The sequence below is a fragment of the Zalophus californianus genome, chromosome 9 (assembly GCF_009762305.2).
Source record: "Zalophus californianus isolate mZalCal1 chromosome 9, mZalCal1.pri.v2, whole genome shotgun sequence".
In the NCBI taxonomy this organism is placed as follows: domain Eukaryota; kingdom Metazoa; phylum Chordata; class Mammalia; order Carnivora; family Otariidae; genus Zalophus; species Zalophus californianus.
In genome coordinates this window covers 24,623,143-24,639,154 of record NC_045603.1, presented here as the reverse complement: position 1 = coordinate 24,639,154, position 16,012 = coordinate 24,623,143, and the positions used below count along the sequence as shown (strand labels likewise).

General features: G+C 37.2%; 1 protein-coding gene and 1 long non-coding RNA gene across 2 annotated transcripts in view; one reads left to right on the top strand and one right to left on the bottom strand.

Moving 5' to 3' along the window:
* Positions 1-16,012, top strand: part of CFAP54 (cilia and flagella associated protein 54) — a 301,093-nt gene that overhangs the window by 59,471 nt on the left and 225,610 nt on the right. The window contains exons 16-19 of the mRNA XM_027594798.2: positions 5,393-5,521; positions 5,891-6,017; positions 14,630-14,716; positions 14,807-14,928. Of these exons, the coding sequence (XP_027450599.2) occupies positions 5,393-5,521; positions 5,891-6,017; positions 14,630-14,716; positions 14,807-14,928 (465 nt within the window). The remainder of the gene's footprint in view (positions 1-5,392; positions 5,522-5,890; positions 6,018-14,629; positions 14,717-14,806; positions 14,929-16,012) is intronic.
* The window catches only part of LOC113922649, a 101,663-nt gene that overhangs the window by 77,996 nt on the left and 7,655 nt on the right, over positions 1-16,012 (bottom strand). The gene's annotated exons all lie outside the window — the stretch shown is intronic.

Genomic DNA, 16,012 nt, shown 5'->3' with positions numbered 1-16,012 from the left:
ACCAAAGCACAGTGGCTTCCTTTAGGAGCAGAGAAAAAGATTGTCATGTGGACAGTTCTTTTTTTTTTTTTTTAATTTTTTTATTGTTATGTTAATCACCATATATTACATCATTAGTTTTTGGTGCAGTGTTCCATGATTCATTGTTTGTTCATAACACCCAGTGCTCCATGCAGAACGTGCCCTCCTCAATACCCATCACCAGGCTAACCCATCCCCCCACCCCCCTCCCCTCTAGAACCCTCAGTTTGTTTTTCAGAGTCCATCATCTCTCATGGTTCGTCTCCCCCTCTGACATACTCCCCTTTTCTTCCTCTCCTGTTATCTTCTTTTTCTTTTTTCTTAAAATATGTTGCATTATTTGTTTCAGAAGTACAGATCTGTGATTCAACAGTCTTGCACAATTCACAGCGCTCACCGTAGCACATACCCTCCCCAATGTCTATCACCCAGCCACCCCATCCCTCCCACCCCCAACCACTCCAGTAACACTCAGTTTCTTTCCTGAGATTAAGAATTCCTCATATCAGTGAGGTCATATGATACATGTCTTTCTCTGATTGACTTATTTCACTCAGCATAACACCCTCCAGTTCCATCCACGTCGTTGCAAATGGCAAGATCTCATTCCTTTTGATGGCTGCATAATATTCCATTGTGTATATATACCACATCTTCTTTATCCATTCATCTGTCGATGGGCATCTTGGCTCTTTCCACAGTTTGGCTATGGTGGACATTGCTGCTATAAACATTGGGGTACACGTACCCCTTCGGGTCCCTACATTTGTATCTTTGTGGTAAATACCCAGTAGTGCAATTGCTGGATCGAACGGTAGCTCTAATTTCAACTGTTTGAGGAACCTCCATACTGTTTTCCAGAGGGGTTGCACCAGCTTGCATTCCCACCAACAGTGTAGGAGGGTTCCCCTTTCTCCACATCCCCGCCAACATCTGTCGTTCCCTGACTTGTTAATTTTAGCCATTCTGACGGGTGTGAGGTGGTATCTCATTGAGGTTTTGATTTGGATTTCCCTGATGCCAACCGATGTTGAGCACTTTTTCATGTGCCTGTTGGCCATTTGGATGTCTTCTTTGGAGAAATGTCTGTTCATGTCTTCTGCCCATTTCTTGATTGGATTATTTGTTCTTTGGGTGTTGAGTTTGATAAGTTCTTTATAGATTTTGGATATTAGCCCTTTATCTGATATGTCATTTGCAAATATTTTCTCCCATTCTGTCGGTTGTCTTTTGGTTTTGTGGACTGTTTCTTTTGCTGTGCAGAAGCTTTTTATCTTGATGAAATCCCAATAGTTCATTTTTGCCCTGGCTTCCCGTGCCTTTGGCGATGTTTCTAGGAAGAAGTTGCTGCGGCTAAGGTCGAAAAGGTTGCTACCTGTGTTCTCCTTTAGGATTTGGATGGACTCCTGTCTCACGTTTAGGTCTTTCAACCATTTGGAGTCTATTTTTGTGTGTGGTGTAAGGAAATGGTCCAGTTTCATTCTTCTGCATGTGGCTGTCCAATTTTTCCAACACCATTTGTTGAAGAGACTGTCTTTTTGCCATTGGACATTCTTTCCTGCTTTGTCAAAAATAAGTTGACCATAGAGTTGAGGGTCCATTTCTGGGCTCTCGATTCTGTTCCATTGATCTATGTGTCTGTTTTTGTGCCAGTACCATACTGTCTTGATGATGACAGCTTTGTAATAGAGCTGGAAGTCCGGAATTGTGATGCCGCCAGCTTTGCTTTTCTTTTTCAGTATTCCTCTGGCTATTCTGGGTCTCTTCTGGTTCCATACAAATTGTAGGATTATTTGTTCCATTTCTTTGAAAAAAGTGGATGGTATTTTGATGGGGATTGCATTGAATGTGTAGATTGCTCTAGGTAGCATTGACATCTTCACAATGTTGATTCTCCCAATCCATGAGCATGGAACGTTTTTCCATTTCTTTGTGTCTTCTTCAATTTCTTTCCTGAGTATTTTATAGTTTTCTGAGTACAGATCCTTTGCCTCTTTGGTTAGATTTATTCCTAGGTATCTAATGGTTTTGGGTGCAATTGTAAATGGGATCGACTCCTTGATTTGTCTCTCTTCTGTCTTGTTGTTGGTGTATAGGAATGCCACTGATTTCTGTGCATTGATTTTATATCCTGCTACTTTACTGAATTCCTGTATGAGTTCTAGCAGTTTGGGGGTGGAGTCTTTTGGGTTTTCCACATACAGTATCATATCATCTGCAAAGAGTGAGAGTTTGACTTCCTCTTTGCCGATTTGGATGCCTTTGATTTCTTTTTGTTGTCTGATTGCTGTGGCTAGGACTTCTAATACTATGTTGAATAGCAGTGGTGAGAGTGGACATCCCTGCCGCGTTCCTGACCTTAGGGGAAAAGCTCTCAGCCTTTCCCCATTGAGAATGATATTCGCTGTAGGTTTTTCATAGATGGCTTTTATGATATTGAGGTATGTACCCTCTATCCCTATACTCTGAAGAGTTTTGATCAAGAAAGGATGTTGTACTTTGTCAAATGCTTTTTCTGCATCTATTGAGAGGATCATATGATTCTTGTTCTTTCTTTTGTTAATGTATTGTATCACGTTGATTGATTTGCAGATGTTGAACCAGCCTTGCAGCCCAGGAATAAATCCCACTTGGTCGTGGTGAATAATCCTTTTAATGTACTGTTGGATCCTATTGGCTAGTATTTTGGTGAGAATTTTTGCATCCATGTTCATCAAGGATATTGGTCTGTAATTCTCTTTTTTGATGGGGTCTTTGTCTGGTTTTGGGATCAAGGTAATGCTGGCCTCATAAAATGAGTTTGGAAGTTTCCCTTCCATTTCTATTTTTTGGAACAGTTTCAGGAGAATAGGTATTAATTCTTCTTGAAATGTCTGATAGAATTCCCCTGGGAAGCCATCTGGCCCTGGGCTTTTGTTTCTTGGGAGATTTTTGATGACTGTTTCAATTTCCTTAGTGGTTATAGGTCTGTTCAGGTTTTCTATTTCTTCCTGGTTCAATTTTGGTAGTTGATACATCTCTAGGAATGCACCCATTTCTTCCAGGTTATCTAATTTGCTGGCATAGAGTTGCTCATAATATGTTCTTATAATTGTTTGTATTTCTTTGGTGTTGCTTGTGATCTCTCCTCTTTCATTCATGATTTTGTTGATTTGGGTCATTTCTCTTTTCTTTTTGATCAGTCTGGCCAGGGGTTTATCAATCTTGTTAATTCTTTCAAAGAACCAGCTCCTAGTTTCGTTGATCTGTTCTACTGTTCTTTTGGTTTCTAGTTCATTGATTTCTGCTCTGATCTTTATGATTTCTCTTCTCCTGCTGGGTTTAGGCTTTCTTTGCTGTTCTTTCTCCAGCTCCTTTAGGTGTAGGGTTAGGTTGTGTATTTGAGACCTTTCTTGTTTCTTTAGAAAGGCTTGTATTGCTATATACTTTCCTCTCAGGACTGCCTTTGCTGTATCCCAAAGATTTTGAACAGTTGTGTTTTCATTTTCATTGGTTTCCATGAATTTTTTTAATTCTTCTTTAATTTCTTGGTTGACCCATTCATTCTTTAGTAGGATGCTCTTTAGCCTCCATGTATTTGAGTTCTTTCCGACTTTCCTCTTGTGGTTGAGTTCTAGTTTCAAAGCATTGTGGTCTGAAAATATGCAGGGAATGATCCCAATCTTTTGGTACCGATTGAGACCTGATTTGTGACCTAGGATGTGATCAATTCTGGAGAATGTTCCATGGGCACTAGAGAAGAATGTGTATTCCGTTGCTTTGGGATGGAATGTTCTGAATATGTCTGTGAAGTCCATTTGGTCCAGTGTGTCATTTAAAGTCTTTATTTCCTTGTTGATCTTTTGCTTAGATGATCTGTCCATTTCAGTCAGGGGGGTGTTAAAGTCCCCCACTATTATTGTATTGTTGTCAATGTGTTTCTTTGCTTTTGTTATTAATTGCCTTATATAATTGGCTGCTCCCATGTTCGGGGCATAGATATTTACAATTGTTAGATCTTCTTGTTGGATAGACCCTTTCAGTAGGATATAGTGTCCTTCCTCATCTCTTATTACAGTCTTTGGTTTAAAATCTAGTTTGTCTGATATAAGGATTGCCACCCCAGCTTTCTTTTGGTGTCCATTAGCATGGTAAATGGTCTTCCACCCCCTTACTTTCAATCTGGGGGTGTCTTTGGGTGTAAAATGAGTCTCTTGCAGACAGCATATTGATGGGTCTTGTTTTTTAATCCAATCTGATAGCCTGTGTCTTTTGATTGGGGCATTTAGCCCATTTACATTCAGGGTAACTATTGAAAGGTATGAATTTAGTGCCATTGTATTACCTGTAAGGTGACTGTTAACTGTCTGTTGTCTGTGTTCGTTTCTGCTCTTTGCTGCTTTTAGGTTCTCTCTTTGCTTAGAGGACCCCTCTCAATATTTCTTGGAGGGCTGGTTTCGTGTTTGCAAATTCCTTTAGTTTTTGTTTGTTCTGGAAGCTTTTTATCTCTCCTTCTATTTTCAATGATAGCCTAGCTGGATATAGTATTCTTGGCTGCATATTTTTCATGTGGACAGTTCTATAGAGGGTTTCAATTATCTGCACGTATGTGTTTGCTTTATTTCCTAAAAATTTTCTGGAGAAATATGTGAAATTTGAAAGTTTGAACAAAGCCAGATGCTCGTTATGTTATTCTCAGTATTTGTCTCTCTATGAGAATAATTAGAATGTAAAGATATTTAGTTTTTGAAAATCATGATATACACCATTGGATTTGATGGCCTCTACATCTAAATTTCCAGCTCTGAGATTTAAAAAAAAATTAACTTTCAAATTGAAGTGTGTGAAAATGACAAATTATGAGGGTTGTATTTTAAAAATTTACCTATACATTTGGTACAGTCAGAATTTTGAAAACCACAAAAGGAAGATATATACAAGTTTATGAAAAGCTTAATTTATATTTGGAAAAATGATGAATTGTATTTATTATTTCACTTTTATCAGTAATACTCCACATTTAATCAAAGACAAATACACTGGGTGCCTTGGTGGCTCAGTTGTTAAGCGTCTGCCTTCGGCTCGGGTCATAATCCCAGTGTCCTGGGATCAAGTCCCACATCGGGGTCCCTGCTCAGCGGGAAGCCTGCTTCTCCTCCCACTCCCCTTGCTTGTGTTCCTTCTCTCGCTATCTCTTTCTCTGTCAAATAAATAAATAAAATCTTAAAAAAAAAGACAAATACACTTAGTAAAAAATATAACATTGTTGATATTGGATAGACTATTTAAATTTATTACTTGGTTTGAATTATTATTGAAAGAAGTTTGAAAATGTTGTATGTGATTTTTCCTTACGTGTTATTTTTCTGTTTTGTTTATAAAATTACTTTAGAAGAAACCTGTGGAACAGTTATTTTTGGCTTATGAACTTCTTGACAAAGCAATTGATGGAATAAATTTGAATTGCATGTTAACTACTTTGCCAAATGGATCATCAGTGATTGACCATTGCTATGCCAAGGTAAATGGGAAACTCTTACATGAAATTGAAGTGTTTGTTACTTAGCTAGGAAGAGGGCTGGCTTTGCAAGTAGGTGAGCAAAGCGTGATTTGTGGTGGCCTCATTCTCATAGGCCAGAAATCTATTCCCCTCTTCCCAGAAGAAATCAAGGAGAGTGAGGAGTCTTTAAATTTGTTACTGAAGAGGCCACTGGTGAACTTGAAAAGCAGGTTTATTAGCATGTGAACCAGATTGCAAAGAGTTGAGAAGTGAGCAGAATTTAATGGCGTAGAGTAAAATGATAACTTGAGTGGTAATAGGATAGAGCTATTTTTAGTATGTTTTGATAACTGTATTTCTTTTTTTATTTTTGCTTCAATCCTACCAAAGTACACCCAGGACATAGATGGAGGCATTTGCAAACCAGTCACACCAAATTCTTTCATGATGGATTTGCATCTTGAACTAATTCAAGCCCAGCACCGTATAGCTGTTGTGCTTCTTGATCAATTGCAAGGTAGTAGTGATCAAAGCAAATAATTTGTTCTGCATCAATTTTAAGATAAGTTCAAGAAGAGTTTTCTTTTCTTTTCCCTGCTTAATATCAATAGATACCTTTCATTATTGCTTTATAACCTGCATAGCAAATCAATTAGTATAATTCTAAAAAATTAAATTAATTTTGTTTGAGGGGCGCCTGGGTGGCTCAGTCATTAAGCGTCTGCCTTCGGCTCAGGTCATGATCCCAGGGTCCTGGGATCGAGCACCACACCGGGCTCCCTGCTCAGCAGGGAGACTGCTTCTCCCACTCCCCCTGCTTGGGTTCCTGCTCTCCCTATCTCTTTCTCTGTCAAATAAATAAATAAAATCTTAAAAAAGTAAATTAATTAATTTTGTTTGAGTTATAGTAAATTACCGATATTTTGTTAATTCAGTCAAGCAAATATAATTATTGAGTGCCTATTAAGATCCAGGAACCATATTATGTTTGGTATAAATAAGATACAACCTCTAATTTTGAGCTTCTAGTAAGTAAGCCAATTGTAACAGTTGAGATTAATAAATGTAACAGAAGTGGGCTCAGTTTCTGTTGTGGGCACACAGAAGAGGAGTATCTATAATAAACAAGAGTTAGGGATGGCTTCCTGGGAGAAGGGATAGTTGACCAGAAGGCTAGAAAATATCTTTATGAAGAATGAAAAGGAAACAGTCATTTGGATAGAGAAACTAGCCTTTAGCAAACTGGAAAGCAACAATTGTATGGTGCATTTTAGGAACTGCTGGAATTCTCTTATGGCTAGAATAAAGAGCACACCTGAGAGTACAACACAGATAAGCCTAGTGATGTAGATCACAGTTAAATCTTGAATAGCTAAGGGGTTTATATTTATCCTCGAAGGTATTGAAAAACTTAGAAAGACATCTCTGACATTAATGTCAGAGCACACATGACTTGGATCTAAGTTTTTTTGGCCTTATTATTAGATAAAGAGTTCAAAACATTTTTTAAAAAGATGTCAATAGTAATAATGGTGTGCATACAGATAATACATTTACTCAAGTTTCAAAATAAGATTTAACATCATTATGTATAAAAATTGAGGTTAAATTTTGATAAAGCCAAGTTACTCTTGGCAAGATTATATAGCCAGTATTCATTTAACAACTACTCCATTATAAATTACTGACTAATTATAGAATAGTACTAAGTGTTCCAGCCTAATACGACCTCTGATTTCTGTCTAAAGCATTCTAATTTGAAGGGATACATGCACCCTGTTATAGCAGCATTATCAACAGTAGCCAAACTATGGAAAGGGCCCAAATGTCCATCAACTGATGAATGGATAAAGAAGATATGGTGTATGTATATAATGGAATATTACTCAGCCATAAAAAAGAATGAAATCTTGCCATTTATAATGACATGGATGGAGCTAGAGATAGAGTATTATACTAAGCTAAGTAAGTCAGTCAGAGAAAGACAAATACCATATGATTTCATTCATATGTGGAATTTAAGAAACAAAACAAACCATCATAGGGGAAAAAAAGAGAGCAGCAAACCAAGAAACAGGCTCTTAACTATGGAGAACAAACAGATAGTTACTAGAGGGGAGGTGGATAGGAGTGGGTTAAATAGGTGATCGGGATGAAGGAGTACATGCGTTGTGATGAGCACCTGGTGTTGTATATAAGTGTTGAATCACTAAATTGTATACCTGAAACTAACAATACACTGTATGTTAACTAACTGGAATTTAAATAAAAACCTAAAAAAAAAATAAAGCATTCAGATGTCACATCATATATACAACTAAATAGATTTAATCAAAGGCTAGGCAATTAATTAATTTTTGAGTGCAAACTTTTTTCCCCAGGTTATTGAGACATAATTGACAGATAACATTATGTAAGCGTAAGGTGCACAAATGTGTTGATTTTATACACTAAGATATTGCAAAATTATTACCATCATAATGTTAGCTAATATGTCTATCATGTCACATAGTTGCCACTTCTTTTTTGTGGTAAGAGCACTTAAGATTTACTCACTTAGCAACTTTCAAGTATATACTACAGTATTATTAACTATAATCACCATGACGTACATGAGATCCCTAGAACTTATTCATCTTATAAGTGGGAGTGTGTACTCTTTGACCGACATCTCTCCATCTCCTTCCACTTCCCCTCTAGCGCCTGGTAACCACCACTCTACTCTGTTTCTATGAATTCAGCTTTCTTAGATTCCACATGTAAGTGATATCATACAGTATTTGTCTGACTTATTTCACTTAGCATCATGCCCATCAAGGTCCATCCATGTTATTGCAAATGGCAGGATTTCCTTCTTTCTCATGGCTGAATAATATTCCACTATATATATATGTGTATATATATATATATGTATTCCACTATATATATATGTGTGTATATATATATGTATATATATGCATATATATAGTTCACTATATATGTATATATATGTATATATGTATATATATTCCACTATATATGTGTATATATGTATACATATATACATATGTATATGTATACATATATACATATATGTGTATATATATGTATATATATGTGTATATGTATGTGTATATATATATAGTGGAATATATATTCCACTATATATATGTATATATGTATATATATATGTATATATGTATATATATGTGTGTATGTATATGTATATATATGTACATATATGTGTATATATACACACACACACACACACACACACACCACATATTCTTTATACATTCATTCATTGATAGATACTGTTTACATATCTTGGGTATCGTGAATAATGCTGCAATGAACACAGGAGAGCAGATATCTCTTTGAGAACTTATTTTCATTTCCTTTGGAGATACACCCAGAAAGGGATTGCTGGATTATATAGCAGTTCTATTTTTAATTTTTTAAAAAAGATTTATTTATTTATTTTTAGGGAGGGAGCGGGAGAGAGAAAGAGAGCTGGGGGTGGAGAGGGGCACAGGGAGGGAATCTCAAACAGATTCTCCACTGAGCGCAGAGTCAGACTCGGCTCTTGATCTCAGGACCCTGAGATCATGACCTGAGCCAAAATCAAGAGTCAGACACTTAACTGACTGAGCCACCCAGGTGCCCCTATTTTTAATTGTTTGATGAACCTCCATCGTGTTTTCCACAGTGACTGAACGAATTTCCATTCCCACCAACAGTGTGCAAGGGTTTCCTTTGTTCCACATCCTCGTCAACATTTGTTATCTCTTGTCTTTTTGATGATAGCTATTCTAACAGATGTGAAATGGTACCTTGTGGTTTTGATCTGCATTTTCCTGATGATTAGTGATTTTGAGCATCTTTTCATACACCTGTGGCTATTTGTATGTCGTCTTTGGAAAAATGTCTATTCAGTTCCTCTCTCCATAGTTTGTTTTTTTACTATTGGGGTTATATGAGTTCTTTAAATATTTTGGATATTAATCCTTATCAGTTATATGATTTGCAAATATTTTCTTCCATTCTGTAGGGTACCTTTTCATTTTGTTGGTTTTTTCTCTTGCTGTGCAGAGCTTTTTTATTTGATGCACTCCCATTTACTAATTTTGTTGTTTTTATTACTTGTGCTTTTTTACTGTGTTTTGTGTTGTTGTTGTTATTACTTGTGTCTTATCCAGAACAAATAATTGCCAAGATCAATGTCAAGAAGAATTTTCTCTATGTTTTCTTCTAGGAGATTTATGGTTCCAGTTCTTATATTTATTTATTTAAAAAATTTTTTTATTAACATATAATGTATTTTTTGTTTCAGGGGTACAGGTCTGTGATTCATCAGTCTTACACAATTCACAGTGCTCACCATAGTACCTTTCCTCTGCAATGTCCATCACCCAGCCACCCTATCCCTCCCAACCCCCTCCACTCCAGCAACCCTCAGTTTACTTCCTGAGATTAAGAGTCTCTTATGGTTTGTCTCCCCCTCTGGTTTCATTTTGTTTATTTTTCCCTCCCTTCCCCTATGATCCTCTGTCTTGTTTCTCAAATTCCTCATATCAGTGAGATCATATGATACATGTCTTTCTCTGACTGACTTATTTCTCTTAGCATAATATCTTCTAGTTCCATCCACGTCATTGCAAATGGCAAGATTTCATTTTTTGATGGCTGCATAATATTCCATTGTGTATATATATATATATATATATATATATATATATATATATATATACACACACACACACACATATATATACATATATATGTGTATATATATATCACATCTTCTTTATCCATTCATCTGTCAATGGACATCTAGGCTCTTTCCACAGTTTGGCTATTGTGGACATTGCTGCTATAAACATTGGGGTGCACGTGCCCCTTCGGATCACTCCATTTGTATCTTTGGGGTAAATACCCAGTAGTGCAATTGCTGGGTTGTAGGGTAGCTCTATTTTCAACTTTTTGAGGAACCTCCATACTGTTTTCCAGAGTGGCTGCACCAGCTTGCATTCCCACCAAAAGTGTAGGAGGGTTCCTCTTTCTCTGCATCCTTGCCAACATCTGTCGTTTCCTGACTTGGTAATTTTAGCCATTCTGACTGGTGTGAGGTGGTATCTCATTGAGGTTTTGATTTGGATTTCCCTGATGCCGAGTGATGTTGAGCACTTTTTCATGTGTCTGTTGGCCATTTGGATGTCCTCTTTGGAGAAATTTTCTCCCATTCTGTCGGTTGTCTTTTGGTTTTGTTGACTGTTTCCTTTGCTGTGCAAAAGCTTTTTATCTTGATGAAGTCCCAATAGTTCATTTTTGCCCTTGCTTCCCTTACCTTTGGCGATGTTTCTAGGAAGAAGTTGCTGCGGCTGAGGTCAAAGAGGTTGCTGCCTGTGTTCTCCTTTAGGATTTTGATGGATTTCTGTCTCACATTGAGGTCTTTCATCCATTTTGAGCCTGTTTTTGTGTGTGGTGTAAGGAAATGGTCCAGTTTCATTCTTCTGCATGTGGCTGTCCAATTTTCCCAACACCATTTGTTGAAGAGACTGTCTTTTTTCCATTGGACATTCTTTCCTGCTTTGTCGAAGATTAGTTGATCATAGAGCTGAGGGTCCGTTTCTGGGCTCTCTGTTCTGTTTCATTGATCTGTGTGTCTGTTTTAGTGCCAGTACCATACTGTCTTGATGATGACAGCTTTGTAATAAGAGCTTGAAGTCTGGAATTGTGATGCTACAATTTGCCTTTCTTTTTCAACATTCCTCTGGCTATTCAGGGTCTTTTCTGGTTCCATACAAATTTTAGGATTATTTGTTCCATTTCTTTGAAAAATGTTGATGGTATTTTGATGGGGATTGCATTGAATGTGTAGATTGCTCTAGGTAGCATTGACATCGTCACAATGTTTGTTCTTCCAGTCCATGAGCATGGAACGTTTTTCCATTTCTTTGTGTCTTCCTCAATTTCTTTCATGAGTATGCTATAGTTTTCTGGGTACAGATCCTTTGTTGCTTTGGTTAGATTTATTCCTAGGTATATTATGGTTTTGCGTGCAATTGTAAATGGGATCGACTCCTTAATTTCTCTTTCTTCTGTCTTGTTGGTGTATAGAAATGCCACTGATTTCTGTGCATTGATTTTATATCCTGCCACTTTATTGAATTCCTGTATGAGTTCTAGCAGTTTTGGGGTGGACTCTTTTGAGTTTTCCACATAAAGTATTATATCATCTGCAAAAAGTGAGAGTTTCACTTCTTCTTTGCCGATTCGGATGCCTTTTATTTCTTTTTGTTGTCTGATTGCTGAGGCTAGGACTTCTAGTACTGTGTTGAATAGCAGTGGTGATAGTGGACATCCCTGCCGTATTCCTGACCTTAGGGGGAAAGCTCTCAGTTTTTTCCCATTGAGTATGGTATTCACTGTGGGTTTTTCATAGATGGCTTTTATGATATTGAGGTATGTACCCTCTATCCCTATACTCTGAAGAGTTTTAATCAAGAAAGGATGCTGTACTTTGTCAAATGCTTTTTCCACATCTATTGAGAGGATAATATGGTTCTTGTTCTTTCTTTTATTAATGTAGTGTATCACATTGATTGATTTGCAGATGTTGAATCAACCTTGCAGTCCAGGAATAAATCCCACTTGGTGGTGGTTAATAATCCTCTTAATGTACTGTTAGATCCTATTAGCTAGTATCTTGGTGAGAATTTTGGCATCCATGGTCATCAAGGATATTGTTCTGTAATTCTCTTTGGTGGGGTCTTTGGTTTTGGGATCAAAGTAATGCTGGCCTCATACAATGAGTTTGGAAGTTTTCCTTCCATTTCTATTTTTTGAAAGAACTTCAGAAGAATAGGTATTAGTTCTTTTTTAAATGTTTGGTAGAATTCCCCTGGGAAGCCATCTGGCCCTGGACTCTTGTTTGATGGGAGATTGATTACTGCTTCAATTTCCTTATTGGTTATAGGTTTGTTTAGGTTTTCTATTTTTCCTGTTTCAGTTTTGGTAGTTTATAAATTTCTAGTAATGCATCCATTTCTTCCAGATTGCCTAATTTGTTGGCATGTTGCTCATAGTATGATCTTAAAATTGTTTGTGTTTTCTTGGTGTTGGTCATGATCTCTCCTCTTTCATTTATGATTTTATTTACTTGGATCCTTTCTCTTTTCTTTTTGATAAGTCTGGCCAGGGGTTTATTGGTCTTATTAATTCTTTAAAGAACCAGCTTATAGTTTTGTTGGTCTGTTCTACTATTCTTTTGGTTTCTATTTCATTTATTTCTTTTTTTCCCCAAGATTTTATTTATTTATTTGACAGAGAGAGAGAGAGCACAAGCAGGGGGAGTGGCAGGCAGAGGGAGAAGCAGGCTCCCTGCTGAGCAAGGAGTCCGATGTGGGACTCCATCCTAGGACCCTGGGATCATGACCTGAGCTGAAGGCAGACTCTTAACCGACTGAGCCACCCAGTCATCCCTATTCCATTCATTTCTGCTCTAATCTTTATTATTTCTCTTTTCCTGCTCGGTTTAGGTTCTGTATGCTGTTCTTTTTCCAGCACCTTTAAGTGTAAGGTTAGCTTGTGTATTTGAGACTTTTCTAGTTTCTTGAGAAAGGCTTGCATTGCTATGTACTTCCCTCTTAGGACCGCCTTTGCTGCATCCGAAAAGTTTTGAACAGTTGTGTTTTCATTTTTATTTGTTTCCATGAATTTTTAAAATTCTTCTTTAATTCCCTGGTGGACCCATTCATTCTTTAGTAGGATGCTCTTTAATCTCCCAAGTATTTGAGTTCCTTCCAAATTTCCTCTTGTGAGTCAGTTCAAGTTTCAAAGCATTGTGGTCTGAAAATATGCAGGGAATAATTTCAATCTGTTGATACTGTTTAAGACCTGATTTGTGACCCAGTACGTGATCTATTCTGGAGAATGTTCCATGTGCACTCGAGAAGAATGTGTATTCTGTTGCTTTAGGATGGAATGCTCTGTATATATCTGTGAAATCCATCTGGTCCAGTGTGTCATTCAAAACTCTCTTTCCTTGTTGATCTTCTCTTTGATGATTTGTCCATTGCTGTGAGTGGGGTCCCCTACTATTATTGTATTATTATCAATGTATTTCTTTGTGTTATTAATTGGTTGATATAATTGGCTGCTCCCAAGTTAGCATAAATATTTATAATTGTTAGATCTTGTTGGATAGACCCTTTCAGTATGATATAGTGTCCCTCTTCATCCCTTACTATAGTCTTTGGTTTAAAATCTAATTTGTCTGATATAAGGATTGCCACCCCAGCTTTCTTTTGTTGTCCATCAGCATGGTAAATGGTTCTCTGCCCCCTCACTTTCAATCTGGAGGTGTCTTTGGGTCTAAAATGAGTCTCTTGTTGACAGCATATGGATGGGTCTTGCTTTTTTATCCAGTCTGATACCCTGTGTCTTTTGATTGGAGCATTTAGCACATTTACATTCAGAGTAACTGTTGAAATATATGAATGTAGTGCCATTGTATTATTTTTAAAGTCACTGTTTCTCTATATTGTCTCTGTTCCTTTCTGGTCTATGTTACTGTTGGGCTCTCTCTTCCCTTACAGGATCCCCTTTAATATTTTTTTTTTTAAGATTTTTTATTTATTTCACAGTGAAAGACACAGCGAGAGAGGGAACACAAGCAGGGGGAGTGGGAGAGGGAGAAGCAGGCTTCCCGTGGAGCAGGGAGCCTGATGCGGGGCTCGATCCCAGGACCCTGGGATCACGACCTGAGCCAAAGGCAGATGCTTAATGACTGAGCCACCCAGGCGCCCCAAGGGAGAAGCAGGCTCCCCGCCAAGCAGGGAGCCAGATTGAAAGATATTACCTGAATTCAAGGTCAAGGGACCAGATGAATCGAGGGTCCCCTACTCTTCTGCCAGCTTCCCTCCCCATCTATAATTTAAATATTTTTCATGTCCTCAGGCATACTGTGGCAAATAGAAGAGAGTTTGTCATTATAGATTTGTTTGAATTTTTATCTATTAATGAAAAAAAAGATGACATATGAGAGGAAGCAATAATTTTACAGATAGTTACCTTTAATGTTTAGAAAATATTTCCTTTCTTGGACACAAATCTAATTGTAATGGCACTCTCCTCTTCCTTCTTCAGTTTTGCAGACTCCAACTGTTAGCAAACATGGATCTACCAAAGGTCCAGAAAAACTAAAACAACCTAGAAGCATTGACTCTTTTACAGGTAATTAAAATTGGGATAAACTGTTGCTGAAAACTTTTAAAGATAATTTTCATGTTTCCCTTTTGATAAAATGTTTGTTTTCTGTTTCAGAATTGAATGTAATGAATAAAATAAGGAAGAATAAGTTATCCAAAGCAATTTACTTGATGCAGAAAGCTCTTCTAATATTTGAGAAAGATGCAGCCTCTACATCTTCACACAACTTTTTGATGGTAACAACGTGCCATTCCTTTTTTTAGTCCTGACATATAACCTTTGTTAAATGAATGATTTAGTTCACTTTGCTAAAAATAATGTGTTGCCCTTATCATTAGATTATGAACTTTCAGGTTCCCTATATCTAGTCTTCTCTTTGAGTAGAACAGTTTTGTGCAGGGGAATTAATCTATATTACTAGTCCCGAACTCTCCTGAAATGAGAGATCCTCTCTCTGTAGGGACAACTTACATTGGAAGCCAAATAAAATCAGAAGGATTAAAAATGAGGGAAACTATAGAACTTACGTGACACTATGCTTAGTATAATGTATTCCTTACAACGGAATTAAGATACTTCAAGTCCATTGACTCAGATGCCTTCTCTCAGATGGATATTGCTAATTTATATTTTACTCTCCCTGGAAATTGCTCTGTCTTCTTACCGATTCATTGTATGTTCATTTTAGAATTTAAATTCTTGAGGGTAATAACATTTCAAGCTAGAGGAGTTTTAAAAACTTTGTCCCTGTGTATTACCCATAAAAATTTGATGGTATTGGCTGAATGAATGGCACATGGTGAAGTAGAGAATAATGCTACAAGTAGTTTAGCTGATAAGAGAAAGAAAAACGAAGGTCAAAGCTAGGGAGAGGATACAGAGTTTAAGAAGAGTTTAAGAGAAAAAGTTCCACATATTTATATAATGGGTATGAAAAGCCAGAAGAAAAGAGAGAAATTGAAGATATGAGAGCGGTTAATAATAGAGCACAGTCCTATTAGAACAGGGAAGGAGATGAGTTTGAAAACACAGATAAACTGATTCATCTTCAGTGGAGGGTAGGTTACCGGGCCGACTCCTCATCCTCTGATACGAAAGGGAAGGAGGAACAGATCAATGTAGATTTGAGTAAGTCTATTAGTGTGGAGGCAGAGAGTTGAGTTTATGCCTTCTTATGTCAATCATCTGATAAAGTAGGAGGCAAGGATATCTGCCAACAATGGAGAGCAAGGGTGGACAGTTGGACTGAGGAGAGAAAAGACAGAGAGTGGAGTGGAATGGATGAGGAATGGATAAGCGAGCTGACAAGGAAGTTGAAGA